At 62.7% G+C, this 27,042-nt stretch overlaps 4 protein-coding genes across 11 annotated transcripts in view; 1 reads left to right on the top strand and 3 right to left on the bottom strand.

The window, feature by feature from the left end:
* Positions 1-19,597, top strand: part of PC (pyruvate carboxylase) — a 94,010-nt gene extending 74,413 nt beyond the window's left edge. For all 4 annotated transcript variants that reach the window (XM_059400464.1, XM_059400474.1, XM_059400493.1 and 1 more), the window contains 13 exons: positions 2,377-2,539; positions 4,821-5,003; positions 14,809-14,953; positions 15,285-15,374; positions 15,458-15,679; positions 16,167-16,323; positions 16,820-17,060; positions 17,172-17,421; positions 17,623-17,867; positions 17,951-18,130; positions 18,208-18,456; positions 18,745-18,885; positions 18,969-19,597. In XM_059400464.1, coding sequence (XP_059256447.1) covers positions 2,377-2,539; positions 4,821-5,003; positions 14,809-14,953; positions 15,285-15,374; positions 15,458-15,679; positions 16,167-16,323; positions 16,820-17,060; positions 17,172-17,421; positions 17,623-17,867; positions 17,951-18,130; positions 18,208-18,456; positions 18,745-18,885; positions 18,969-19,217 — 2,515 coding nt within the window. In that variant the 3' untranslated portion in view covers positions 19,218-19,597. The remainder of the gene's footprint in view (positions 1-2,376; positions 2,540-4,820; positions 5,004-14,808; positions 14,954-15,284; positions 15,375-15,457; positions 15,680-16,166; positions 16,324-16,819; positions 17,061-17,171; positions 17,422-17,622; positions 17,868-17,950; positions 18,131-18,207; positions 18,457-18,744; positions 18,886-18,968) is intronic.
* Positions 7,935-11,087, bottom strand: LRFN4 (leucine rich repeat and fibronectin type III domain containing 4). Its single transcript, XM_059400506.1, has 3 exons — positions 10,997-11,087; positions 9,167-10,525; positions 7,935-8,603 (listed from the first exon to the last, which is right to left on the bottom strand). Exons 2-3 carry the CDS (start codon positions 10,513-10,515, stop codon positions 8,042-8,044), a joined length of 1,911 nt encoding a protein of 636 aa, XP_059256489.1. The 5' UTR covers positions 10,516-10,525; positions 10,997-11,087; the 3' UTR covers positions 7,935-8,041.
* Positions 19,598-21,156: 1,559 nt separating the features above from the next.
* On the bottom strand, positions 21,157-24,372 carry RCE1 (Ras converting CAAX endopeptidase 1). 5 transcript variants are annotated; one of them, XM_059400519.1, is made up of 8 exons: positions 24,091-24,372; positions 23,851-23,953; positions 23,671-23,754; positions 23,333-23,411; positions 22,657-22,824; positions 22,457-22,528; positions 22,125-22,230; positions 21,157-21,827 (listed from the first exon to the last, which is right to left on the bottom strand). In XM_059400519.1, exons 1-8 carry the CDS (start codon positions 24,273-24,275, stop codon positions 21,278-21,280), a joined length of 1,347 nt encoding a protein of 448 aa, XP_059256502.1. In that variant the 5' UTR covers positions 24,276-24,372; the 3' UTR covers positions 21,157-21,277. The 5 variants fall into 5 exon arrangements, with proteins under 5 accessions (XP_059256502.1, XP_059256522.1, XP_059256530.1 ...); XM_059400547.1 differs by having other exon boundaries at positions 21,500-21,827; positions 22,125-22,187; XM_059400529.1 differs by having other exon boundaries at positions 21,500-21,827; positions 22,125-22,241.
* Positions 24,373-24,415: 43 nt separating this feature from the next.
* The window catches only part of TOP6BL (TOP6B like initiator of meiotic double strand breaks), a 46,853-nt gene continuing 44,226 nt past the window's right edge, over positions 24,416-27,042 (bottom strand). Inside the window, exons 12-13 of the mRNA XM_059386940.1 lie at positions 24,701-24,873; positions 24,416-24,584 (exon numbers count right to left, since the gene is read on the bottom strand). Coding sequence (XP_059242923.1) covers positions 24,519-24,584; positions 24,701-24,873 — 239 coding nt within the window. The 3' untranslated portion in view covers positions 24,416-24,518. The remainder of the gene's footprint in view (positions 24,585-24,700; positions 24,874-27,042) is intronic.

The raw sequence follows: 27,042 nt of genomic DNA on the forward strand, positions 1-27,042 counted from the left end.
GGGAGGGGGTGGCAGCCGCTGGGGCGGGGCAGCTTCTGGGTCACCAGTAAAATCCACGCCAGAGGCTCCTGGGAGCTCAGCTTGTCTCCCCTGTACTGGAGAGCAGTCAGGGGTCTAGGTGTTTGCTTTTTACAAAAATTAACATTAGAAGAGCATTACATGGGGCGTGCCTGCCTGGTGGTTCAGTGGGTCAAGCGTCTGATTTCGGCACAGGTCATGGTCTTGGGGTTCTGGGATGGAGCCAGCTTAAGGTGATTCTCTTTCTCAGAAAAGAGAGAGAGAAAAAAAGAAAAGTATTATATGCCCTATTGTAAGAATAAAGGAGCAGGGGCGCCTGGGTGGTTCAGTGGGTTAAGCCTCTGCCTTCGGCTCGGGTCATGATCTCAGGGTCCTGGGATGGAGCCCCGCATCGGGCTCTCTGCTCAGCAGGGAGCCTGCTTCCTCCTCTCTCTCTGCCTGCCTCTGCCTACTTGTGATCTCTGTCAAATAAATAAGTAAAATCTTAAAAAAAAAAAAAAGTGAAAAACTTAAAAAAAAAAGAGTAAAGGAGCAAATAAAAAAAAGACTGAGATCCCCCTCTCTCGGACCCGGGATGCCGAGGCGGCGCAGGCCTGCTGGAGGAAGGTGTGGTCTCCCGGGTTCCGGGTGAGCCGGAGGCCCAGGTCCGGCCAGCCCAGCATCGCCTGTTCCTGCTTTAACTGTCCTGGTTTTGTTTCATCTCCTTACTTAACTCTGTAAACAGCTGGCCGCAACTGAGATGTTATGTGGAGAATTTCTGTTGTACTTTTATAATCCGTATTTGTGGAAGGCGTCCTCCAAGCCCCTGTTCTCCGAACTGCAGGCGTGCGTGTCTCGTAGCTTAGGGAGGTAGCCAGCCCCCTCTCATGCTAGGCAGGCGGGTCGTTGCTGGTTTCTGAGGCCCATAAGGGGGGTCGTTTCCGTCTTGGTGTGTAGATCTCTCCCTCCCCTCTGAAAAGTCCTGGGGATAGACGGTTCCTGTGTGGTTCCCTGAGCCTCAGATTGTGTCCGTTTGTGCTCCCACAGCACTGAGTAGAGACACTTAAAAATCTGCCCTTTTTGTAAACCACCCAGTAGTTTCAAGATCCTATTTTGAGCCATTGAAGTGTGAAGCCCTGGCTCAGGGCCGGTCCCTCTCACCTGAACTTTCCTGACAGTTTGTTCCTCCCCCGACCCTCTCCTGAGGTTGAGGATGCTGTGGGGGCCTGCCTGTGCCCAGCAGATGCGCGGAGGCTTCAGACTCTGTCCTCTCGAGGTTAAAGCCTGAGCTGAGGTGGATGCTCAGGCATCTGACTCTGGCTCCACGAGACTTGGCCTGATTGCCCCATGGTGAACATGCTGTGTGTCTCGGGCCAGCCGCCGGCCTGCTCTGTTCAGGACGGACATCTGTGCCAGCTTGGGAGTGGGGGTTTTGTGTCAGACCAGGTGCAGGTTCCTCCCCGGCCACTACCCACACAGAGCTGGGGTGAGCTGCAGCCTCTCTGACCCTCGGGCTCCTCAGCTGGGAGTGACAGACTCCCAGAGCATCACAGTGGAGGCCCAGCCTCAGTCCAGGCTGCACGCAGTCGCCGGTGCTGCTGTGACATGCTCCAGCAGGAAGTACAGGGCGCCAGGGGAGAGCTGCCGGTGCTGGTTACAGGCTGCCCCTGTCAACAGGCCTCAGTGACAACACATTTTAAACTTTGAGTTTTTTGTTATTTTGTTCTGTTTTGTTTTTGAAACAGCTGTTATGCTTGGATCTGTCACTGTCCCTAGGAACCTTGCAGTCCGTGAGGCCAAGCTTATAAATCATACACATTAGGAGAGTTCTATGCACTGAGGTTGAGGTCTTCCATGGGGTGCGGTCTGGGGTGTAGGTGCGGCCGAGGCCCGGATCGCAGGGGGACGGCGGCATCCTCACAGCTGCGCAGCCCCTCACGGACCCTCCCAACAGCCCGTCGTTCCCCTGTCAGCCAGCCCCGCACTCACAGCCCCCGCCTCTCTCAGGGTGTAGTGCACACGGCTCTCCGTGTGGAGTGTCTGAGGCTTCAAGTGCGGCTTGATCAAGGGAGGGCTTGGGGGAGGCCGGAGGACAGAAGGGCCCTGGGCAGGCAGTAGGGCGGGGCGTGGCGAGGGGGCGTTGGGTGGCGAGCTCCGGGGCAGGCCGACGCGGGCAGGCAGACGCAGACGCTTCAGCGGAGCCCTCCCCGGCCGCCGGTCCTTGTTCCAGCTGCCTGGACTTCTGTCCCCTGGGCCAGGGGCAGGGGATGCTGGTCTGGCTGGAGGGAGCCTGCCACCCAGGCCGGTGAAGGGTCCGCAGACGGGTGGGGACCTTTCTCCCCGTCCATCCCCTGCCTCACGCTCTGCACCTCCCTGCAGTGTGGACCTGGTCCACGCCCAGATCCACGTGGCCGAGGGCCGGAGCCTGCCCGACCTGGGCCTGCGGCAGGAGAACATCCGGATCAATGGCTGCGCCATCCAGTGCCGGGTCACCACGGAGGACCCCGCGCGCAGCTTCCAGCCGGACACTGGCCGCATCGAGGTACGCCCGCCTGCCCATGGCGCACACCCTGGTCTCTGTCGGGGCAGAGAGACCCTCCTGTGGGCCTGGCCGGGCACGAGCACCCTTGCCGGGGTTGGCCAGGGTTGGCCGGGGCCGGCTGAGGGTAGACTGGAGCCGGGCTTGGTCCAAGGGTCAGGGAGAGAGCGTTCCAGGGGAGACGGCCGGGAGCACAGGCAAAGACACCGGCGAGGGAGTCCCGTGGACCGGGGAGCAGACCAGTGGGTGGAGCCAAAAGCAGGGTCCCCAGAAACGAAGCCCAGGCCCTTGACTTCAGCTTCTTGCGAGATCCCACGGACAGAGCAGCGGCCTCCCTCCTGCCTTCGGTCCGAGGGAGTGTGGTCGGCCAGGCAGGCCCCGGGGGCTGGGGCAAAGGACTGGGGCCCGGATGTGCCAGTGGAAGGGCCCGGCTGAACAAGGGGCTTAGTAGGGATCAAGGGGGGAGCCAGGGAGATGGTGGAGGGCAGGGAGGAGGCTGCCTCGGGGCGCCAGGGGCTGAGTGGGCAGACGTGGGGGTGGGCCCTGCTGTGCCTCTGTCCCCGGGAGTGTCTGCTGTGCTCCCCCCTCCTCAGCACAGACATCCCTCTCCCCCCCCCCCCCCCGCACTCACATCCCTGCGCCGGCCCGGGGCAGGCACCCTCTGAGCTGCGGGGTGTACGTCCCTGGTCCTCTCGCTCACGTTGGCTGAGAATGTTCCGGAACCTTCAGCAGCACTGCTGCCAGCTCTGCTGCTTTACCACCTCCCCATCTGCTTGGAGCCTCTGAGGGAGCAGGACTGTGCGAGAGCTCAGGTTCTGGCCCGGGGAGAGGGCCAGGCTGATTTGGAGGCGGATACTAGGCTTCTGAGAAACAAGTGATGCGGGGAGGGAACAGGAGAGCTGGATTCTGACAGTTGCGGAGCCGGGAGGCTTGAGGCAGAGCTGCCACTGGAATTCCATTTCTGGAACAGTCGAAGCCTGTAGGTGGGGGCCCGCCTGAAGGCCGGAATGCTGTCCAGCGGGGGCCCTGACTTGTCTGCCCTCAGTGGGGAAGGGGCAGCCCTGCGACGCCCCGTGGCCTTCCTCCACCTCCATTTCCACGTTCTGGCTCCTCGGAGCCTGGTTTACCACAGAATATTTTTAGCTGACAGTTCCTGCTCACAGCTGAGTGTTCGCCCTTAAATATTTTATTAAGTTCCTTTTTATCGAACACAGGCCTGTGTCCCTTAGAAGCAGAACCCTGGTGCAGTGGGTGTCCCATGCCCCGGGCCGTCCCCCCCGCTCCCCGTCCCCCCTCCCCGTGCCTCACGGGGGTCCCCTGGCCCGGGTGTGGGCTCTCCCTGCCGGGACTCACCCCGGGCCCCGTCACGGGTGTTCGTGTCTGTACCTGTTACCCCAGACACGCTAAACCTCTGTCCCCCGGGGCCCTGTCCCATCCAGCCGTGGACTTGGAACCCCCGCCCGCCCCCGCGAGTCGGCTGCAGGACCCGCACCGCTCTGCCCTGCTTCCCTCTCGTCGCGCCCGGCTGGACCTGCTCTCCTGAGAGCCCCGGGGCCGGGGCCGGCCCTGCTCCCCGCTCGCCGCATCTCCCCTGCCTCTGCGCCCTCCCCCTCCCATTCTCCCCTCTTGGAAGGAAGGGAAAGTGGGGGGACACTGAGGGCTTCCCCATCGCTTCACAGCGTATGTTCAAACCCCTTGGCCTGCCTTCCCTCCCTGTCCTGCTCGTGTCCGGCGACGTCCCCGTCACCAGTCTGAGTTCCTTGTTCGTCCGCCTGTGCCCAGCAGCCTGGGAGCCCCTGGGATCACGGGTCCTCTTTTAACTGCTCACCTCGGTGCCTGGCACGTGGTGGGCACAGATGTCCATGGGATCAGTGAGCCTAAGAGGCAGGAGGGTTGGTCATGCAGATGGGAGGAAGGTCAGGGCATCCGGCTGCGGCCTGCCCAGGGCCCCTCTCTGTGCTCTGCGGAGCTCTGCATCCGCCCTGGGCTCGGGGCGCACGGGCCTGGCGCTGGCCGGGTGGGTCCTCCCCTGCGCCTTTTCTCGCCTCCTCCCCTGCCAGCTTCTCTCAGGGGAAGGATGCGGTGACCATGTGGCAGCCAGAGAAGGTGGGATGCCCCGGGCTTCACTGGTGGGAATGAGGCAGAACTGCCCCAGCCAGAGCTGGCGCCCCTTGTGCTAGGCCTGGCGCCCGGCCCCACCCGCACACGTCCAGCCTGGACTGGGGGCCGCATCCGGACTCCTGCTCCCGACCTGGTTCCTGACTCTGCCCGCCCCTGTCCACAGGTGTTCCGGAGCGGAGAGGGCATGGGCATCCGCCTGGATAACGCGTCGGCCTTCCAAGGGGCTGTCATCTCCCCGCACTACGACTCCCTGCTCGTCAAAGTCATCGCGCACGGCAAAGATCACCCTACGGCTGCCACCAAGATGAGCAGAGCCCTTGCCGAGTTCCGGGTCCGAGGTGTAAAGGTGAGAGGCCGTCGGCTCTGCCTGCCTTCCAGGTGCTCAGTCCCGCCCTAGGCCTGCCCCTTGGCCGCACGGCGACTCTCCTGGCTGCTCTGCTGGGGCTGGGCCCCTCCGCCACCCTGGGAGTGGGCCTGGGCTCCTTGGGTGCTCGGGTGCTCGGGGCCCTCGGCCAGAGCCGGGAGTCTTGCTCCAGGGAGCCCCATGCTCCTGCTTGTCCTTCTTAGGGGAGATCACCTGGAGGCTTTTCGGTCAGCAGATCACGGGTCTCCCGTCTGGAAATTCTGATCTCATCGGTTGGGGTGGGGGGCCCAGAGCCTGCATTCTGAACACGCTCGCCAGGTAGTTCTGAGTCCCAGGAAGACCCTGGGTGAGAGAGCACAGCCTGTGCGGAAGAGGTCCCTTGGCATAAAGTGAGCCCCCCGCCGGCCCTCCTTGCCCTGTCCCCTGGCCTGGCACGTGGGTGTCATGTCGGGTGCCTTTGGGACAGCCAGGGGAGGAGGCTGCAGCCGGAGGCCTGAGGGAGGCCGGGGGGAGGCACGGGGCCCAGCTGCCAGGCAGGGACCTGACATCCTCAATGGCTTCTTGGTTCCCTGTGTCTGTAGCCGGAGACGAAACCACAGGCGCATGCTGTCCTGTCCCGGAGGCCGGCTCTGCCTGCGTATCCGTGGGCATCCCCGGGCCAGGGGCTGTCTGCAGAGGCCCTGCGGCATGAGGGCCGGGAGCAGGGTCCCGCCGCAGCGGACTGTGCCGCCCAGCCCCTCTGTCCTCTCGCCGTTGCCCGGGGCCCGGCCTTGCACGCACCGGCGCGGCTCTCGTGTGTCCTGGCACGGGCTCCAGTGGGTGCTGCAGAAGCCTGTTGAAAAAGCACTTGAGAGGGGAGGAGGGAGGCAGGGGACCTGCAGAGCCAGTGGGGGGTCAGCCGTCTCCCCTCAGGCCGGTGGCCCACCTCAGACGCGGTGGCCGTTCCCCAAGTGTTGGGATCTCGGTGCTCTCCCGTGGGAAGCCTCCGGGCTCCTGGTCTGGGGGTTCCTGCGCACACAGAGATGTGTCGTGACGTCCTCCCTAGGGGCCTTGATGTTGCCAGCATGGTGTCCTGGGGAAGCTCTGGGGGCCAGGATGTGCCATGACCCTTGTATGGGGCCCGACTACCCCACCCTTCACCCGCCTGCCCTCGTTGGCCTGTTGTCCTTACCGCTGGTCCCTACGCTTGTGTGCCCAGGTCATCGGACCCTCCCCGTCCCCCAGCCTGGCAGGCTCACGAGGACCTCCTGCCCGAGGGCGCTGAGGGCAGAGAAGGGAGGCAGGGGTCCCGGGGCTCACCAGGAGGAAGGTGGGAAGGCCAGCTGTGGGACGTAGGTTTCTGGTTCCTTGGGGCACCAGAGTCCTCCCCAGATGTGCACCCCAGCGAGGCTATGGGCTCCTGCCACATCGAGAGCCGTCCACGCCCGGCAGCTCCTTGCCCGGCACACCCCAGGCCCCCCTCCCCTCAGTCCCGGGCCGCCTCCGCCTTCTCGCCACGGCCCCTTGGAGGGTTCCTGTTCTCGTGCTGTTCCGCGGAGGACCTTTTCATTTATTTAGACCGGGATCTCCCCTGGGCCATGTCCGGGCTCACGTGTGTGTGAACTGCAGACACGCCGGGGTGGGGGCTTGGCGGCCCACGTGTGCGCGCACATGCCCGTCGTCCAGCTCTCCGCGGGCTGCCCGCTGGAACCCGGCAGGCCTCACACACGGGCACTATGTGCTCCTTGGCACAGGTGTGGCGGCCACTGTGGTCTGGGCCGCATCACGGGCTGTGGGGTGCTGGTGTCTGCCATCTGCGCTGGCGCTCAGGCATCTCATGTTCTTAAAGCGTCTGGGGGGGCCAAGCGCCGTGGAGAGCCCCATGTCCACTGTCTTTCGTGTCTGGAGCATCGGATCCTCCCAGCTGACACTTGGGAGCCGGGATTGTGCCCACGGCCAGAGGCCGGCAGGGGTCTTGGTCAAGGGGAGTTAGAGCAGGGCCCAGCCGCGCCCCCCCGGACTGCAGCTTGTCGGGGTGGGGAACAAAAGCAGGGCAGTGCCCCCTCATCCCAGTGTCTGCCGCTCCAGTGTCCAGCAACCATTTGACTCGGGCTTTCCAGACAAGCCTAGAGCGAAGCCTCGGGAAGAAGCAGGGTGGGGGGGAAACCAGTGGAGCAGCTGGTGCTCAGGACCTCTAGGACTGATGAACCTTCCAGGTCTTGGGCTGATACCAAAGCAGTGGAATTGTAAGCCTTTCCAGTCCTTCTGGGGTAACAGGGTACAAATCCAGAAGCTGCCCTGGGAAGTGGTGAGGCGGTCTCCAGTGGAAGCCATGGGAACTTTATACAGAGTTGGAGTGTTGCCAGCCAAAGGTCCCTTCGCACTGAAGGGCGGTGCCGTGGCCCTCGTGCCCGTGGCCCTCTGTGCTGCCCGGCGTCCGTGCTTCCACGAGGCCGTCCCATCTTGCCCATGTCGTGCCAGGAAGGGGTGCTCTCTGCACTTAGAGGTGCAGGCACCGGGCCCAGAGGGCTCCAGCACAGCCCCTTCCCTTCTCGAGGGGCCGGTCTGGCTCACCTGGGACAGGAGGCGCCAGCCCCAAGCACCTGCTGTTAGGCAAGGCCAAGGGCACCCTGAGCTCTTTGGGCCACCTCCGTGGGGCTAGTGGCCCTGAACCTGACCCTGTCTTGTTTGGGGGTGTCTACTGGCCCACCTGTCCCCCTCCCCTGTCAGGGGGCCTAGCAGGACAAGACAAGGCTAGCACGGAGGTGTACGCAACAATTTTATTATAAAGAAAAACAAGACTCCTGCTTGGTGGCTGCAGCCCTGCCTCGGCGGCTGTGAGCACCCGTCAGAGGAATGCGGGCCTGGAGGCCAGAACTGGGGCAAGGGCCCCTTGTCCTGCCAAGTACAAAGGAGGCCTGAGGTACCAAGGGTAAAATCAGGAGGGACTCCCAGGCCGTGCTGACCCACCGGGCCCAGCGGCTGCCGGTCCCAGGCTCTGTGTCCCTTCCCCGGCCCACCCCGGGCTCACTCCCTTCCCCTCACACCACACTCTCCTCCAGCTGCTCCGTGCTGCCCCCCACCCCCCGGCACCCTGCCCCGAGCAGCCCCCCATGCACAGAGTGGCTCCTCCGGGCCCAGGCCCCTCCAAGGCGCCTGGCGTAACCGTAGCACCCGCCGGCGTCTCCCAGGTCCAGGGAGCAGCTGCGTTGCGGCCTCGGTGGTGGGCTCCGCGGTGGGTGGGCCTTGGGCGTGGGGCTGGGGCCTCCATTGGTCTGGGATTGGACGTGGCTGAGCTTGAGGGGGAGGCGGCCGTTCCCGGCCCCCCGGCCCCGAACCAGCAAGGCCACAGTGAAGACCAGTAAGGCAGCCACCAGCACACCCCCCACGGCCACGGTCAGGGTCCCGCCCAGCACGTGGGCCTGCAGGGCGTGGCACAGGGGCGCAGCCGGCAGCGTGGAGAAGTGGGCACAGCCCAGCAGCCTAGTGGCTGTGAGGTCGGAAGGCCCAGCGGCAGGTGACAGGGCCAGCAGGCAGAGGTCATAGTCGGCACCGGGGACGAGGTGCTTCAGCAGGAAGTGGTGGCTGGAGGCCGGGACAATCCTGTGGGCAGGGGTGGGTGGTCAGAGCCTAGGTCCGGGCTCTGACCCCAGCCCCCGCCCCCTCGGCACCCGCCCCCACGGCACCTGCCCCCACCCTCACCCCCGGCTCCCAGCTCCCACCTGGGAACACTCCCTTCCCCTGGGACCACCTGGGCCTCGGTTTACTCCAGAAGGCCGAGAAGCCAAGACAGGCATGAGTGTGTGCAGCTGGGGACAGAGCACGGGGCTGGACGGGCGAGTGTGTGGATGCACAAGCCCAGGGCAAGCGGGGGAGGCGGTGTGGAGGCACGTGGCACGTGGCACGTGGCCAGGGCCAGAAAGAAGGCGGTGCGCGCGGCCCAGGGTTGTGCGCCTCTGCACAGAGACCAAGCGCCAAGAGGCCTGGACTGAGGACCCCATGGGGCACTTCCCACCTCTCCCTGGTGCCTGCCTTCCGCCGCCCCCTCTCTGCAGGGAGCTCAGAAGCTGAGGAGGGGTGTGTGGAAGTGGCCAAGTCTGGGAGGGCTAGAGGGGGGCTCTGAGGGCCGTAGGGAGCCATGCGGGGGCTGCGGGCCGCACCCTCACCGGTAGATGAGGGTCTCGTCCTCACTGCTGTTGTACTGGATCTGGAACATCCACACGGGGTCTGCAGGCCGCCCCGGCCCCCAGCTCACCAGCCCTGAGGTCGCAGTCACCTCCGTCACCTGCACAGCTGGCTCAGACTCTAGTGTCCCCTCGCCCTCAGCGGCGGTGCGGGCCGAGGCAGCAATGTCCGAGGGCCCCGGGCGGCCCCCCTCCGCGCTGCCGTTCCCGCCGTGGGGCAGGGCCAGCACGCGGAGCTCGACCCGGGCTGTGGCCTCTCCGGCAGGGTTGGTAGCAATGCAGGTGTAGCCCCCTGCATCCCCGGAGCCCGTCACTCCGATCTCCAGGGTCCCATTGGGGAAAGCCCGGGCTCTGGAGGAGTTGCCAACTAGCCGGTCGTCAGGGCCGACCCAGTGCATAGTGGGCGCGGGGTCGCCGAGGGCCCGGCACCGCAGCGTGGCCCGCTGGCCCTCCAGCACCCAGAGGCGCTGCGTGTGGCGTGCGATGAGCGGGGGCTCACAGGAGAACTCGCCCTCGGGCACGGCCCAGAAGTAGCGGCCGGCCAGGCCCGGCGGGGAGGCGCACGTCTCCAGGTCGTCGGGCCGCGCCAGCCGCCGCAGCCACAGCAGCTCGCAGTTGCAGTGCAGGGGGTTCCCACTGAAGCTCAGCACCAGGGGGGCGGGCGAGGCCTCAGCGTCGCGGCCCCGGGAGAAGAGCGGGTCGGGGGCCAGCGTGGCCAGGCGGTTGGACGTGAGGTCGAGGCGGGAGAGCTGGCTGAGCTGGGCGAAGGCGCCCGGGGGCAGCGCGTCGATGAGGTTGTGGTCCAGGTTGAGGGTGTGCAGCGCGGGCATGGCGCCGATGCCCGCCCAGGGCACCTGCCGCAGGTTGTTGTAGGACAGGTCCAGGTCCTCCAGGCTGTCCAGGAAGTCGTCGAAGGCCCCAGGCGAGATGCGGCCCAGCTGGTTGCCGCTGAGGATGAGGTGCTGCAGGTTGACGGGGCCGCGGAGGCTGCCGGAGCCCAGCTCCACCAGCCTGTTGCCATCCAGGTGCAGGGAGCGCAGGCTCTCCAGGTCCCCGAAAGCGCGGGCCCCGATGCGGGTGATGGCGTTCCGGGACAGTGTCAGGTCCACCAGCCCCGTCATGTTTCGGAAGTCTGGCGGCCCCAAGGCCTGGATGAAGTTGTCCGCCAGCCGCAACTCCACTGTGCGCCGGTCCACGTTGGGTGGCACAAACAGCAGGCCTCGGTGGGCACAGAGGGTGCTGAGCGACTCAGACAGGTTCTGGCAGACACAGGGCAGTGGGCAGGCGGCCGCTCCGCTGGCCAGCAGCAGCAGCAGGAGTGGCGGGGCCATGGTGAGCGCCCTGCAGGGAAGGGCCGGAGCCCAGGCACAGGTGGGGCAGGTGCAGGTGCCCCCTGTGCCCACCGCCCAGTCTCAAGGGCCAGCTTCCAGAGCCTGGTCTGGGTATGTGTGTGTGTGTGTGGGGGGGGGTGGCGTCAGGGCCAGAGGCCCCTGGACTCTCTCTCTCCCCCAGGGGCAGAAAGAAGGCTGGGGCCTGCAGGGCCAGGCCCCCCCGGAATAAAGGTCACATTTCCCAAGCGGGTAGGGGGGTCCTGGCTCTGGGGACAAGGTGCAGCATGAGGCAGGAAGCGGAGGTGGGCACTAGAGCAGGGAGGGTCCCGGAACTTCCTTTCTCTGCGTCTCCAGGAACCGCCAGCCCCCTCCCTCCGCGCCATCCCCTCCCCCGCCAGAGAAGGCGCCCCCCCCAGCCCCTCCCGTGGCCCGTCGCCCCTCCCTGGCCAGCTACCGCTGCCGTGCCCCGCGGCCCCCTCACCTGGTGTCTGTAGCTCAAGGGGCGCGGGCCGGCCTCCCCGTGGGCCTGGCCAGCCCCCGCCGACTCCAGGCGGCTCTCCCGCGGGGGCGAGGCCCGGGGCTGACCGGCCGCCCGCCGCGCGCCCTCCTGCCCATGGCGCTCGGGCCCGCGGCCCCGGCTCTCTCGGTTCCCGGCACCTTTTCCCGGCGGCTCGCGGCGGCGGCGGCGGCGGCGGCAGCGACAGGCAGGCGGGTGCGCGCCGGCGAGCACGCGCTCCGCGGACACGCACGTGGAGGGCGGACAGGGAGGGGCGCACGGGGATCCACCCGGGCCGGCTGGCTCCTGAGGTCACGGGGACACGCGGCCACTGCAGCGCCCACGGGTGGCTCCCGGTCACGCCCGAGGCCCGGGCTGGCGCGGGCCCGCCGCACAGTCCCCCGGCGCTGCCGCAGCGCACTCACCCTGGCACAGGCGCGCGCGCTCCCGGCCACCCTGGCGCCCCGGCATCCTGCACCGCACGGGCGCCCGCCGCCGCCGCGCCAACCGTCACTCCGCAGACAGCCAGACAAAGCGCCGGCTCGCGGGCCCCTTCACCATCTCCCAGAGACGGGAGCCTTTGTCACATGTCGCCGGGCACCCTCCCCAACACACCCACACATGCCCACACACCCACACGTCCCCGCACCCACAGGCAGGGCCGGGCGCAAACCCGCACTGTTGTTGGGACCCTCACAGACACACGCTGAAGGTCATAACCGTTCTGCATCACCGAGTCACGTGGAGGGTCCCCAACAGGCACGGGGCCTGGGGGGGGGGGCGGTGAGGGGCTGGGGCGACGCCCCCGGCAGGCCGGCTGCGGGGTGGGGCGGAGAGGGCTCGGCCTCCCGGCTGGTGCCGCGCCCCGCCCCTCGCTCCCCCGCCCGGCCTCGCCGCCCCGCCCGGCACGCTCGGGAGCCAACCGGTCTCCGCCTCCGGCCCGATTGGTCGGCGCGGCGCCGCTTCCCAGCAGGCCGGCGGCAGCACGCCTGTTCGCAGCCGCGCGTCAGTGGTCCTCGCCGAGCCCGCGGCCCCTCCCCCCCCTCCCCCGGTCAGGCTGTGCGGCTGGGAGGCCGCCCGGGGGTGAGCTCCTCTGGGCTAAGAAGGGGCTCCCGGCCGGGGGGGGTGCGGTGGGAGGAGGGTTCCCGGCTTCCTCCCTGCGAGGGCCGGGGCTCCCGTGGGCGCGCCGAGTGCTCGGAGCCAGCCAGCGCGCTCTGGTCCTCCGGGAAGCGAGTCGCCACTTCTCCAGGTAGCTCCTAGTCCTCAGGCTCCCCGGACACCCCCACCTGCGCCCCTGCCCCTTCCCTCCAGACGTGATTCCTAGGGACTGGGGGGGCCAGGACCCCTGGGAAACGGAATTCCGATTCTGCCCCGTGCAGCAGGTAACCTTAGGCAAGTTATTGAACCGCTGAAAACACTTCACTGGTTTTGGCCAAGGGGTATGAATGACACGTCCCCACGTGCGTCGTGGGGCCGAGAGGAGAGATGTCGCCTTTGAGGGGCGCAGCTGCCTGGCAGCTGGAAGCTTTTCCTGACCATTGCTGCTCCCAGGGCCTCAGCTGTTGCGTTTGCAGAAGGCAGGCACCGGAGTCTAGCCCAGGGCCACTCTGGCGCCCAGCAGTGGGGGTAGCTCCTCCCTTCACCTCCCGGAGAGTTGTCATTCCCGTGGGACACAGTCTGCTGGCATCCGCCACAAGCCGCTCTGTGCTGAGAGTAGGGGTACATCAGGAACGGATGGTCCTGGCTGTGCCCGCATTGAGCTCACCGTTCAGAGGGATGGCTGATCCCCCACAAAATCTCCAAGGGGGAGGAGTCTACACATGGGGAACGGAGGGTGGACCAGGAGAGGCCTCTGAGAATCCCTCTTACCCGCATGTGGTTCTAGGTTCGTTAGATGGCTTCGCTGCTTGTATCTTCTCACATGCTGTGCCTTGGGCCGGATGAAAAGCTCCATCTCTTTAGGAGGGGCAGGGACTAGTCTCAGGGACAGATAGCCGATCTGTCGCACCAGAGAGGCATGAGGCAATGTTGGCGGAGTCCCACTCCGCAGTGACTTTGGGGGAGGCACCCTTTCCTTCTGGACTTTCAGGCTTTAGGAGCCCAGGGTGGAGGGGGTGACAGGTAAAACTTCTCGGAGTAGCAGCAGGGCCCAGAAGCATGAGTCCCTGTTGAAGTTGCCGACAGAGATGATGAGTGGATGACACACAGAGATACCTTATCTGAAGTGACTGCCTGTGGTCACAGGCAGTGCATGCTCGAATTCCACCCAGGAGGCGGCGCAGTCATGGGACATGTCTCCGTGCTGGCTTCCAGGCCACCATGGGGCCTCTGGGTTGGACTTGCCCGACTTCAGCTTGAAGCTGCCACCTAGTAGTTTAATGAGGGGCGGGGGGAGGGTGGCTCCGTGGGTTAAGCGTCTGCCTTTGGCTCAGGTCATGATCTCAAGGTCCTGGGATTAAGCCCCGCCTGAGGCTCCCCGCTCAGTGGGGAGCCCGCTTCTCCCTTCCCCACTTCCCCTGCTTGTGTTCCCTTTCCTTCTCTCTCAGTCAAATAAATAAAAAAAAAAAAAAAGAAGAAGAAGAAAAAGAGGGCCCTTGGGCACAAAGCAGGTGGACACAGGCACGTCCTGCAGCAGCCCTGCCCCAGAACGCTCCCAGGGCTCGCAGGTGTAGGAAGAGCGCAGACAAGCGAAAGCTGACGCCCAGGAGGCACTTTGCAACAGCTGATCCCACGGAAGCCGGCTAGAGAGGGGGAGGTACCGCCAGAGGCCTTCAAGTTCAGACTTCCTGGAAGAGCCTACCAGGCAGGTGCAGAGGTGTGGCGGCATGAGAGCTCACGAGGCGACTCCGGTGTGGCTGGAGGGGGCCGTGACTTTGAAGCCTGGCAGATGACATGTCTGGAGACCAGGGCTCATAGAGTCTAGAGGTGACCATGGTAGAACCATCTGGCCTGGCCAGTGACACACGAGTGGCTGCTGGGCGTGATGGAGCGTAGGTTGGGGTGACGGGGTGGACAGTGAGCACCCAGCAGAAGGCAGAGGACGGCGGGCGAGGGAAGCGGACTTCAGACATGGTGAGCTTGTGTGAGGGCCGCACAAGGAGAGGTGCCCAGGAGGCATTTCCACTTTAGGGTCTTGGCTCAGGAGCTGGAAGTCCAGGATGAGGCACCCGGGGAGAATGTGCTGTGTGAGGAGAAGAGGCCCAGTGACAGCTCTGAGAACTCCATCCTGCAGGGGTGAGAGGAGCCCCCAGTGGGGACTGGGGAGGAGGAGAGCAGGAGGTCTTGGAAGCCCAGGGCAACAGTGCCCAGGTGGGAGAGGGCCGTAGGAGTTGGCCGCCGCGATGGAGCTGAGGCCGCCCGAGTACGGCTGTTGGGGGTGGGGGGCATAGGGACATCTGTCAAGAAGCATGGCTGGGAAGGGGAGCATGGCTGCCGTGTGTCGCAGGGTTGTGGGAAAGGCCTGACCCGTTTCCTGGGCTGTGTGGAAGGGAGGAACGAACTTCCAGATCACTGAGGAAGGAAGAAGTGATTCAGCACCTGTTCTGGGGGGAGCACGGTTGGGCGGGCGGGGCGGGGGGGGGGGGGTAGGCTCAGCCCTCTGACACTCAGGGCACTTTGCCAGGATAGGGGGTTGGTGAGATGGGACAGTGTCATCCCACAGGGAGGCCTCAGACCTCAGCCTAGTATCCTGGGGGACAGGGTGGCAGGGGGGCTCTGCTGGCCCAGGGTGGCTGGCACCTTCGGCCGCCTCTTCCCCAACAGTGCTACATGGTGACGCTCCCCCCTCTGTCCTGCAGACCAACATCCCCTTCCTGCAGAACGTGCTCAACAACCAGCAGTTCCTGGCGGGCACCGTGGACACCCAGTTCATCGACGAGAACCCGGACCTGTTCCAGCTGCGGCCTGCGCAGAACCGGGCTCAGAAGCTGCTGCACTACCTCGGTCTGACCCCGGACTGCCCTGCTCTCCCCTCCCAGAGGCCTTGCTCCTGACCCCTGCCTAGAAGAGTCCCAGCCCCCGCGGCCCCGCCCTCCTTGGCTTCACCCTCCCACCTTGCCCACCTCCTTCCTTGCTCCGGATCTCGGAGATGCCCCGTTTTCCGTCCGTGCGGCCGTCAGTAGGTCCCCACTGCGTGGATCCAGGAGGCCCTGGCTTTGGAGAGGCCTGGGGGTCCAGGAGGAGCCATCATCCCCAGGCCCGTCCGCTGTCACTTCTGCCCTCCTGTGGGACTCTCCCCCGCCTGGCCTCATCCCACCACTTCCTCCCTCCCTAGGTCATGTCATGGTGAACGGCCCAAGCACCCCAATCCCCGTCAAGGCCAGCCCCAGCCCCACGGACCCTCTTGTCCCCGCGGTGCCCATAGGTAGGTGAGATTCATTGTGCCAACTCGGGGAGACAGGAGGTGGCTGCCTGTGGGACAGCTGCTGACACCCCGGTCTGCCCTAGGCCCGCCCCCGGCCGGTTTCCGAGACATCCTGCTGCGGGAGGGGCCGGAGGGCTTTGCTCGGGCCGTGCGGAACCACCAGGGGCTGCTGCTGATGGACACGACCTTCCGGGATGCCCACCAGTCCCTGCTGGCCACTCGCGTGCGAACCCACGATCTCAAAAAGATTTCCCCCTACGTCGCCCACAACTTCAGCAACCTCTTCAGCATAGAGAACTGGGGAGGTAGGCCGGGGGAGGGCTGGAGGCCGGGGCAGCCCCCGGAAGGAATCGGGTATCAGTGTGGCCACTCCGGAAGCTAGAGACGTTCACACCGAGGAAATCAGTGGGGGGTGCGCGAGGCGTGTGTTCATTTGTTCAGCAGCGACTGGTGCCCGCTCCGGACACGCCTCACAGAGCTGAGACCCCAGTAGCTCAAAGACAGGGAGGAGCCACCAGCTTGCTCGTCCCCGCACAGAGAACTGGCCGCAGGGCTGTGAAAGGGGGCGCAGAGGACACTGATCTGAGCTACCCTGGGAGCCGCAAAGGGAAAAGTCTGCAAGGGCTGGGGCCGGGGCTGGGGCCGGGGCTGGGGCGGGAACGGGGGTGGGGGGGGGGCCGGAAGGCGTGCGGGATGGCTGTGCGGGCCAGGGGCTCGGGCCGCGGAGCTGCAGGGTGTGGTGGAGTCCCAGGGGAGTGAGCGGCTGACCTGGGCCTCTCGGTCCCCGCGCAGGAGCCACGTTTGATGTTGCCATGCGCTTCCTGTACGAGTGTCCCTGGCGGCGGCTTCAGGAGCTCCGGGAGCTCATCCCCAACATCCCGTTCCAGATGCTGCTGCGGGGGGCCAACGCCGTGGGCTACACCAACTACCCCGACAACGTGGTCTTCAAGTGAGCCTGGGGTCAGGGGCGCGGGCAGACACTGGCGCGTGACCCTGCGGGTGCCGCGCCACACTGCGATGGCCTGTGCTCCCCGCAGGGGGCTTGGCGCTGAGCCTCCTAGCTGTCCCCAGCGAGGGCCAGCGAGGGCTGCCATCTGGCATCTTGTGGAGTGTAGAATTGACGCTTGGAGAACTGGAAGGACTAAAAACTCGCGGGAGCGAGTGCTCGCTCGGTGCCCGCTCTCTTGCTCAGACCGTCACTCCCGCGGGGGGCTGGCCCGCTGTCTTCTGACCTGGGCAGGACAGCTCTGGGGGGCCACGTGCCTCCGGGGTGACCCTGCCCAGCCCAGGCTACCCCAGAAAAGGCCTTGTCCACCCCAGGGCGCCCCCCCCCCACACACACACTGGCTCGGTGGGTGCCCCTCCCCCTGCCAGGCCAGAGCCGGAGCGGGAGGTGCGGCGGGCCGTGAGGTGGGACTGACCCTCGGGCTCTCCTGCCCACTCAGGTTCTGTGAGGTGGCCAAGGAGAACGGCATGGACGTCTTCCGGGTGTTTGACTCCCTCAACTACATGCCCAATCTGCTCCTGGGCATGGAGGCCGCGGGCAGTGCCGGCGGCGTGGTGGAGGCCGCCATCTCCTACACCGGGGACGTGGCCGACCCCAGCCGCACCAAGTACTCGCTACAGTACTACATGGGCTTGGCCGAAGAGCTGGTGCGAGCCGGCACCCACATCCTATGCATCAAGGTGCCTGGATCCCCGTCCCGGGACTCCCCAGGCCCCCCCCAGGCCCTTACCCGCCCCCCCCAACCCCACCTCGCCCCCTCCTTACCGCCTTTTCTTTCCTCCTTGCCCCAGGACATGGCGGGGCTGCTGAAGCCGGCGGCCTGCACCATGCTGGTCAGCTCCCTCAGGGACCGGTTCCCCGACCTCCCGCTGCACATCCACACCCACGACACATCCGGGGCAGGTGTGGCAGCGATGCTGGCCTGTGCCCAGGCTGGGGCCGATGTGGTGGATGTGGCAGCTGATTCCATGTCCGGGATGACGTCCCAGCCCAGCATGGGGGCCCTGGTGGCCTGCACCCGAGGGACCCCCCTGGACACAGGTAGGAACAGCGAGGGTGCATGACCCTCCCCTCCCAGCTGTGGCCCTCAGAGTCCTGGTGGCGTCTGGCCTGTGCTAGAATCCAGATGTTAGTTCCTGACCTTGCCTTCCGTGCCCCACACCTGAGCTGGGACCTGAGCTGGCCCCGGGGTGCTGGGAAGAGAAGCTGGGAGCTTAGGCTGTTTCCCCGGCCTCCCTGCAGGGGTGCCTCTGGAGCGTGTGTTTGACTACAGTGAGTACTGGGAGGGGGCCCGGGGACTGTACGCGGCCTTTGACTGCACGGCCACCATGAAGTCTGGCAATTCGGACGTATACGAGAACGAGATCCCAGGGGGCCAGTACACCAACCTGCACTTCCAGGCCCACAGCATGGGGCTTGGCTCCAAGTTCAAGGAGGTCAAGAAAGCCTATGTAGAGGCCAACCAGATGCTGGGCGACCTCATCAAGGTGAGCCTTCCCCAGTGTTCTTATCCCTGCTTCTGGGCATCCATAAGGCACCAGGTGTCCTAACCCGGGGATGTTCTTTTCAGGTGACACCGTCCTCCAAGATCGTGGGGGACCTGGCCCAGTTCATGGTGCAGAATGGGCTGAGCCGGGCGGAGGCTGAAGCCCAGGCAGAAGAACTGTCCTTCCCCCGCTCCGTGGTAGAGTTCCTGCAGGGCTACATTGGCATTCCCCACGGGGGGTTCCCTGAGCCCTTTCGCTCTAAGGTAGGAAGGACCAGCACAGTCTGGGAGGGGGAGGCTGGGTGTAAGCATCAGACCTGACCCCCTGCTTTGCTCCCCAGGTGCTAAAGGACCTGCCAAGGGTGGAGGGGCGGCCTGGAGCCTCCCTCCCACCCCTGGATCTGCAGATGCTGGAGAAGGAGCTGATAGAGCGGCATGGGGAGGAGGTGACGCCAGAGGATGTGCTCTCAGCGGCCATATATCCAGATGTCTTTGCCCACTTCAAGGACTTCACGGCTACTTTTGGCCCCGTGGACAGCCTCAATACCCGCCTCTTCCTGCAGGGACCCAGAATTGCAGAGGAGTTTGAGGTCAGGCTCTGGCACCTGTCTACACTGCCCCCCAGGACCCCTGCCCCTGAATCCCTAAGGACACCAGCACAGCTAGAGCTCCAGGCTTTGGCTTGGCCGTCGCCCCGCCTCACAAGCTGTAGGTCCCCAAAGCACCCTTGAGACCAGGAGGCTAGGCCTTTGCAAGTGAGGAGCCGAGGCCCAGGGTTGGGGGACTGGCCTGGGACCGGCTCCGGGGGCTGCTCTGCCCAGGCCTGTGTGTTTTGCTGCCCCCACCGCCAGCTCTGAGCCTCCTCGCCCTCCCTGTAGGTGGAGCTGGAGCGGGGCAAGACACTGCACATCAAAGCCCTCGCCGTGAGTGACCTGAACCGGGCCGGCCAGAGGCAGGTCTTCTTTGAGCTCAACGGACAGCTGCGGTCCATTCTGGTCAAGGACACTCAGGCCATGAAGGTATAGTCCCTCCGGGGCCAGGCAGGGCGTGGGGACGGGGAGGGCCTGCGCCTCATGCCTCCCCCACTCCGCCCCGTCTGCAGGAGATGCACTTCCATCCCAAGGCCCTGAAGGACGTGAAGGGCCAGATCGGGGCGCCTATGCCCGGGAAGGTGATAGACGTCAAGGTGGCAGCTGGGGCCAAGGTGGCCAAGGGCCAGCCCCTCTGTGTGCTCAGTGCCATGAAGATGGAGACTGTGGTGACGTCCCCCATGGAGGGCACTGTCCGCAAGGTCCACGTAACCACAGATATGACACTGGAGGGCGATGACCTCATCCTGGAGATTGAGTGATCTGCCCCAGGTCGGCAGCCTGGCCATCCCCACCCCAAGCCTTCCATAGACACTGTGCTGCCAGGGCAGGCCCAGGCCAGACAGTGCCCGGGGGCAGAAAGGCCTAGCCCTGGAGCGCCTGTCCTCAGCTGCTTGTGGCAGGAGACACACTGCTGTGGCGCATTCCCCTCCTCCAGCCTTGTCTCTTCCCTGCTGGACAGCTGCTCACATGGTCATCTCTTGCCAAACAAGGGTCCTGTCCCCGTTGGAGATTACAGGTGGTGGTGTAGGTGGGCCGAAGACCTGGGGGAGCAGGTTTAGGGGTCCTGTCTCCTGGGAGGAGACCTAGGCTCCAGGTCCCGAGAACTTTGCTCAATAAAACTGGCTTCCCCTGCCCTCCATACCGGGTCCTGTGCAGCGCCACTCAGCAGAGGGACAGAGCTGCCTGCTGGGACTCCCCATGGCACGGGCAGGTCAGTTGTGTCTTCCTCCTTGGAGGGTAGAGAACAGCAGCCTTGGCTTCAGCCACCACGGAGTGCCTGCAGTTTACACCCCAAACAGGAGTAGTTGTGCTAAGAAGTTGTGGGAAGGGTTGCTGCTCTAAGCACTCAACACCCATGAACACAGTGAGTCAGTCCTGTTTCATGGAAAGAGAAACGGAGTCCTACGAAGGTTAAATAACTCATCGAAGATCCCAGAGCTAGTAAGAGGCTGAGGGTTCAGACCCAATCTGTCAGGGGCCTTGCTTCCCCACCAGAGTGCTTTACTTCCTCAAATCAGAGCCAACCTCCCACCCCATTAGCTGAGGCCGAGATGTAAACAGGCACCAGACTCTGGAGATGGGCAGGAGGGTGTTAGTGGGCGGTCAGGAGTCTCAGGATCTCATTCTGCCCGTTCCCTAACCAAGCCTCCAGGAGAACCCCTCACCTGCAGGGGGACAGCAGACCGACTGCATGGCTGCCCATCCTGAGCGCCCACAGGAGAGGTGACATGGGGGGCACTGGGCAGTTCCTGAGCAGGAACATGAGCAAGGGGTAGAGCACAGCCCTGTGCTTTTGGGGTACCACAACTTAATTTTGGGGACAGTTTTGGGTTTCCTTTTTGGACCCTAAGACTCCAAAGGTACCCTCTAAAGTAGGGCCATGCTCACCTCCTCTGCCTCCGCAACAGCTGCTACACAGGCCAGAAGACAGGAAAGCTCTCCACAGCAAGGTAGGTGTGACCATCATGATGACCTTTTAGATTCAGGTGAATGTCGCGTAGCCACAGCTAAACCCACAGTACCCTGGGGAGGGACTGCACACCCATTTCCTTTCAACCACCAGGCTCGGGACGGGACGGGCAACCATCTTCAGTCTAGAGTGAGACCTCAAGGCATAATACTCCTTCAAAGTTCAAGTTCCAGAGGCAGGGAATGAAGACTATCCGAAGAAGAAGGGCAGGTAGAACACTAGAAAGCTCTAAGAATGAACCTTGAGTTCCAGTGTTGTTCAGCGGGGTCCTTGATGCTCTCAGGGCTGCAGTCTTTGAGTTCCTCCAGGGACCAGACTAGTGGCACAGTGGCAGAGGTCCAAGCCAGAAAAGCCTCTACTCCCAGGTGACACTGAGCTGGTTCCTTTCCCATTCTGAACGTGTTTGTTCTTCCTTCTGTAATGTGAGGCTGGCAGACTTCGGGGAGGTCCCGGTGGAGAGCCCAGTCAGCCCTCTGTCGTCTCAGGTCACAGGTTGGAGCTTCCACCGTGGATCAGGCCCTAGGTTGAGCTGAATTCACACCTGGCACCTCTAGTCCCAGGTCCATCTAAGCCTGCAGACCCAAGGCAGCCAGAGGACCCCATCCTGCCCTTTACTTCAGGAACTGTGCCTGTCCGGCTGAACTGCCCAGAGATTAGGGTTTAAAGTAGCTAAGAAAGGTGGTGAGGACACAAGAACCCAAACAGATTGATTCCCAAAGATCCAAGGCCATGTTACCCAAGTTAAATCTCTTTAATATCTCAATACAAAGTCCTGATGCAAAAAGACAATGAGAAAACCCTGGGAAGTTGGGGGGAGGGATTTTGTAAATTCCACCCCCGAGCAGCTTTTCAGAGGCAGAGGGGGGCAGAGGAGCTCAGAAAAGCAGCAGTCCAAAGTGAGGAAGGGAGTGCACAGCTCCTGGGACCTGCCCCTTGTCCCCTCACTCCCAGCTGCTCCTCAACCTCCTTTGGAGGGGCTGCACCCTTTGGATATCTGCTCCTTTCTCTTGGTCCCTGGGATTCAACTAGCTCTGGCTTCAATCCCCTACAAAAATTCCTGAGATCTCGGGGACCCCAGCCAGCTCCTCCCCTGCAGTACCCCTTGGTGGGGAGGGGCTGGGGAGCCCGTGAGAGTTCATGGGAGCACGGGTCAGAAGCAGGGGTCAGGAGCACAGGGGAGCCTCTGAGTCCCCTGCCCGCTCCAAAAGCACACAAAGGGGAAGGCTGCCGTACAGCTTGGGGTCCGTGAGGGGCTGGAGCAGAAGTAGGAAGAGTCCCACACCCAGAGCATAGCCTGCCAGCAGGGGCCGCCTCTGCGGATGCTCCAGGGCAGCGCACACGGCAGGAAAGCCCATGTAATTGCAGAAGGAGTGACACAGAACCGGCCCAATCAGGTGTCCTAGGGAGGGGAGACAGAGCAGCTCTTGGAACATCCCCACCCCTCTCAGGGCCCTTCCAGGGCTAATCACCCACATTCCTGAAACAGGAGATGAATGGCCGCCCACACACCACAGGGCCTCTGCTCCCTTCCACCTCTCCAACCTCAGCAGACTGAAAGCCCTGGTTCTGCCTGTCTCAACGACAGTGGAAGACACTTGGCACTCCTACCACAAACACAGCATTCCCACTCTCCCACCCACTCCTGTGGGCCCGAGCTCCCCCGGGGCGGGGGACCTGTCAGAGACTGAGGACCAACCTGTGCGGATGAAGAGGAAAGCAGTGTAGGCACCGAAGACAGCTGTGTAGGAGAACTGGAACGCTGGAGACGGGGAGGCCTCGAGTGACCACAGCTGCACGCTCTTCTGCCCCAGCACTGCACACCCATCAGCCAGAGACACCCCCTTCCCCCTACGGGCAGTGGCTGCCTCCCCCAGGACCTATGGCTGTCCTCTACGCCCCAACTCCCATGGCCAGGGGCCCTTCCCACACTACATCCCTCTGTTCCCACGTCTTCCTCCAGAACGGCCTTCAGGGACACCCTTACACACCCAAACCAGGATTGCCCCAGGCAAGGTTTCTACGACTCACCTGCAGACAGAAAGATGCTCCCCACGCTGCTCTGTCGGAAACGAAGCTGCTCAAAAATGTGGTGAAAATGGGCTGGGAGGAAGGCAAGAACTAGGTCTCATTCCTCGACAACTGCCTCACAGGCCGCACCCTTGCTCCAAACCCCATTTCTGGTGCTCGTGCTGGGAGCATCTCAACAGGACTTGGTTAGACAAACTCACCAACTCCAAAGAAGAGTGGGCAGGTGAACACAGCAGGGCCCAGGCCCGTGCATGGCGCCAGCATGGGCAGCATACAGGCCCGGAATACCAGTTCTTCTGTCAGGGGTGCAATCACTTGGTTCCGCAGCCAACGCATGTCTGTGAGGCAGCGGGCCCAGGAGCGAGGGGCTAAGGAGGGGATCCAGGACGAATTAGTGATTAGCTACTGAGCAGAGATCCTAGAGGCTCCCAGGTTCCCTCTCCCACAACCTCTCCCAGGCCAAACTCAGGCATCAATACTCCTGAGAACAAAGAAGAGTCAAGTTTTGTTACCACACCAAGTATAAAACAAATGTTTCAAGAGGACCAAAAAGAAAGGTATTAGTAACTGAGGCAGGATATCCTGGTAGTAAATTCTGGAAACATCAAAATCAGAACTCAAGACCAGCTCTGATTTGAAGTAATCAAATGTTAATGAAGAAAGGTCTTTAGTCCACACAAAGTACCGCTACAGCTTCCTAGGGACCTCCATGAATGCAGAAACCAACTCTTAACAGGCCGTCTGCTACGTGTTAAGACGGCTATAGAGAGAACATCTTCATCTCCTGTCCAAGTCCCACCAGGAGCCCGCTTACTCCCTTCTTCCACTGAACTGGGCTGCCTGTGCCTACTTTTTCCTTCAGCCCTAAGGACTCACCTAAGACAACCTTCAACCCATCTGTCAGATCACATGGGCAATCCATAGAGAGCTGCATCAGTGGGCCCAGGAAAAGGATCTGGAGACAGAAAAACGGGCGATCAAAGGAAAGGCTTAAGCCATAATCCACTGCCCTTGCTCAGAAAAGGCCTCATGAAACTTCAAGCCTCCTGGTCTCAGGATTTCCCACCCATCCATACCCGAGGACCAAGGGCCATCTCACAATTTCTGTTACCCTTCAGTCCAAAGACAGACACAATGAAGATTAAAAAAGGGGGGGGGGCATGGAAAGAAAAATCACATTAATACCAAGAGAAAAATAAAACGAGAGCACTCACCATGGTCAGCAGCAGGGGCAGCAGCGCTGCTGGGAAAATACCCTCCAACCTGAAGCCCATCAGGGTGAGCAGGGATGTGCCTGGCTGAGCCACAGGAAAGGAGGCATCAGTCTAGCTCGCCCTCCCCTAGAGACCTCAAAGATCCACCCCCTCTTGCCCTCTGCCCCACCTCCTTCGCACCTGGATGCCTGTGAGTTCTCTCCAGAGTAGCACGCAGAGGGGCGAGAGACTGGACACCACCAAGACGCTAGTGAAGCGCCGCTTGATGACGGCAGGGTGGTCCCTACGGAGGAAGCAGTAAGTTCTGGGGGCCCCCAGACTCCTCTGGACGGCGCGGCCCCGCCCCCGGTTCTCCCAAGCTCCGCCCGCAGCCCCGCCTCGCGGAGGCGCGGGTTCCGCCCGCGCGCGCAGCCCCCGCACCTGGGTAGCTCGCTCTTCCAGACGTAGAGGCTGCCCACGTAGGAGCAGGCAAGACTGAGACAGGAGAACACGGACACCCAGCAGCAAAGCCCAGGGCCCGGACCACCCAGAGCCGCCGACTCGGGCTGCCGCTCCGGCCGTGACACGGACAGCAGGCGCAGCCCATCCCCGCCCAGCGCCGCCATCGCGCCCGGACCCGCGGCGCGCACCAGTGACGCGGTCCCGCTGGCGCTCGACCCGCGCCTGCCGGAAGTGCGGGGTTACGTCATCCGGCGAAGAGATGCCCCGCCCCTGACCCCGCCCCCAACACGGAAGCAGAGGCGGCGCGCGCAGAGCAGGTTTATTGAACAACAGACAGCACGCGGCGGCTAACAGCTGGCGGGTAGGCGTGGAAGTGCAGGGGAGTTGGGCGGGGGGAGGCACCCAGCTTAGGGCTCAGGGCCGGGATTCAGCCACTCAGACAGATTGGAGACCTCCCGCTGCCAGAGCGAGTCCTGCGGGAGGAAAGGGAGCCCAGGGTGAGGACCCACCGACAGCGGCCGTCTCCGCCTCCCGCTGAGCCGTCCCCGCCTCCCGCTGAGCCGTCCCCTGCGCGACCCTCGCCGGTTACCTCCAGGTCGCCCCCGGGGCTCGCCCTGCTCCCGCTAGACGTCAGGGAGGCCGCTGTGGGCTTCGTGCGGCACGCGGCGGCCTCTGACTGGCTCGGGCCCCTGGCAGAGAGGAAGGCCCGTGTCTCCTCCAGGCCCTGCTGGAGCCTCTTGTTTTCCACTTGCCCGCTGGTCCCTAGGCGAAGACAAGTCCACTTACTTGTGCCCACGGCCCTGTGCTAGAAAGACCCTTGGGGCAGCAGAAAGGAAGGAACTGGTGCCATCTTTCTTAGCCCTCCCACCTCAAATTCTTTTCAGTCAGGTTTGGGCTGAGGCAGCAGAATTGTTTCAGTCTCGCTTGGGGCTCCACTGCACACAGATTTCTGGTGGAGTTTGCACTGTCCAGCTCCTGCCTCCCTGCCGAGCTGTGATCCCCTGCCTGAAAGCCAGCCTCACCTCTCCCTTCACAGCTCACAGTACGTTGAGCAGTGCCCATTGGCACTCTCCCTGTATTAACTGACGGACTTGTGCAAATTCACAGTGAGTTTTTACCCATAGTTCCTTCTAGCTCAATGAGCCGATGCTGCGTGACGCTCACAAATGCTAGGAGGGATGCAGAAGTGTGTCCAAAGCCCATGGATAGAACAGAAAAAGAAGTTGCTAACCATCCCTAGAGGTGAAGAAAGGTTTCCCTGAGCTGTCTGAGCTGGGTTTTAAAGGACGAATAGAAATATGGGGAACCGTCTACGGCCATACCACCCTGAACGCGCCCGATCTCGTCTGATCTCGGAAGCTAAGCAGGGTCGGGCCTGGTTAGTACTTGGATGGGAGAAATATGGGGAACCAGTATTTCCCCAACAAGGGAAAGGAAAGGAATTCCAGGTGGAAAGATGCAAATACCCAAAACATTAATTAGTATCCAAGTGGGCGGGGGGGGGGGCGGTCCCTAGGAGATGGATCTGAAAGGGTTAGTAGAAATCAGAGAAGACTAAAAAATGGATTTTTACCTGTAGAAAGTAGGCAGTGAAGAACTGAAATAAGCACTGGAGATGTATTGTTAATTTTGTATTTTAGATTTTCCTGTCAAAAGTGTGGCTTAAAATCAAATTAGAAATAGGAAGACCTTGGGACACCTTGGTAGTGCAATAGGTTAAGCATCCCACTCTTGGTTTCAGCTCAGGTTGTGATCTCAGGGTTAGGAGATCGAGCCTCACGTGGGGTTCTGTGCTCAGCATGGAGTCTGCTTAAGACTCTCCCTCTCCCCTACCCCTGTGCTTGCAGGCACACACTCTCTCGCTTTCTCTCTCAAAAAAAAAAAAACCCACCACCAACAAAAAACCAACCACATGAAAACCTCAAGAGCCCCAGAGAGTGAAGGGAGTAGGAATGGATGGAGGCACCACCAGGTTAAGAAGTATATTTATGAGGCCAAATCAGATCAACAGGCTTTGTTGTGAGACTAGGTGTGATACATGAGAATGAGCGGCTAGTGAATGAATCTCATTTCAGATGTGAAAAACTGGATGGGTTGTGGTGCTATTAATCTTCCCAGAGAGGGGCGCCTAGTGGCTCAGTGGGTTGAGTGTCTGCCTTTGGCTCCCGTCATGATCCCAGGGTTCTGGGATCTAGTCCCACATCGGACTTCTGCTTGGTTGGGAGTCTGCTTCTCCCTCTGCCCCTACCCCCTGGTTGTGCTCTCTCTTACTGTCTCTCAAATAAATAAATAAAATCTTAAAAACACAAAAGATCCTGACGGAGGTAGGACCATGGGACCGCCACATGGAGCTGTCTAGTTAGCAGATAAATCTTCCATCTGGCACTCAAGAAAGGCCTGGGCTTGTCATGCCAACTGGTAAGTCCTGAGCCCAGAAGCAAGGTTCGATGCCTGAGATGGAAGAAAGCAGCTAGGGAAGGAGTGCTATACAGGCACTTTTAAGGGAGTGGCCAAAGGAGGCTGGTTGAAGAGAAAGATCAGAGGGGAAAATGAAGTGAGTCACCGTCTAATAGCGCGGAATTCTGTAAATAGTTCAAGCACGGTAAAGATAAATGTATGATTTGGTACTTATGAAGTCTTCCCAAACAAGACCTTGCAGTGCAGAGGCCACAGAGAAAGCAAATGCCCTGGGTTAGAATGAGCGAATGGGAGGAAAAAAGGGAGAGGGTACAGCTTGCTTTTTTGAGAACCCTGGCTGTGATGTGATGGGGAGAAAGAAGTTCAAGATCATGGGAAATTTCCTTGTAAGTAGTGAGAGATTGCCCTGCTGAGGGGAGAGAACAGTAGAAAGACGAAAGGTGCAGAAGTGGTAGCTGATGCAAGAAGGTCCTGAGAGAGCAGTAGGGCTGAGGCCACCCCTGAGCCTGGCAG

Source organism: Mustela nigripes, chromosome 1, assembly GCF_022355385.1.
Source record: "Mustela nigripes isolate SB6536 chromosome 1, MUSNIG.SB6536, whole genome shotgun sequence".
Taxonomy (NCBI): Eukaryota; Metazoa; Chordata; class Mammalia; order Carnivora; family Mustelidae; genus Mustela; species Mustela nigripes.

Bases quoted from the DNA above. Each gene is read 5' to 3' on its own strand.
- LRFN4 (XM_059400506.1), bottom strand. From the start codon at position 10,515: ATGGCCCCGCCACTCCTGCTGCTGCTGCTGGCCAGCGGAGCGGCCGCC. The intron at 8,604-9,166 runs GTGAGGGTGCGG...CCCTGCCCACAG, and splicing joins GACGAGACCCTCATCTACCG to GATTGTCCCGGCCTCCAGCC.
- RCE1 (XM_059400519.1), bottom strand. From the start codon at position 24,275: ATGGCGGCGCTGGGCGGGGATGGGCTGCGCCTGCTGTCCGTGTCACGG. The intron at 23,954-24,090 runs GTGCGGGGGCTG...CTTCCTCCGTAG, and splicing joins TGGAAGAGCGAGCTACCCAG to GGACCACCCTGCCGTCATCA. The intron at 21,828-22,124 runs GTTGGTCCTCAG...TCCCCTCCCTAG, and splicing joins TTTCCTCTTCATCCGCACAG to GACACCTGATTGGGCCGGTT.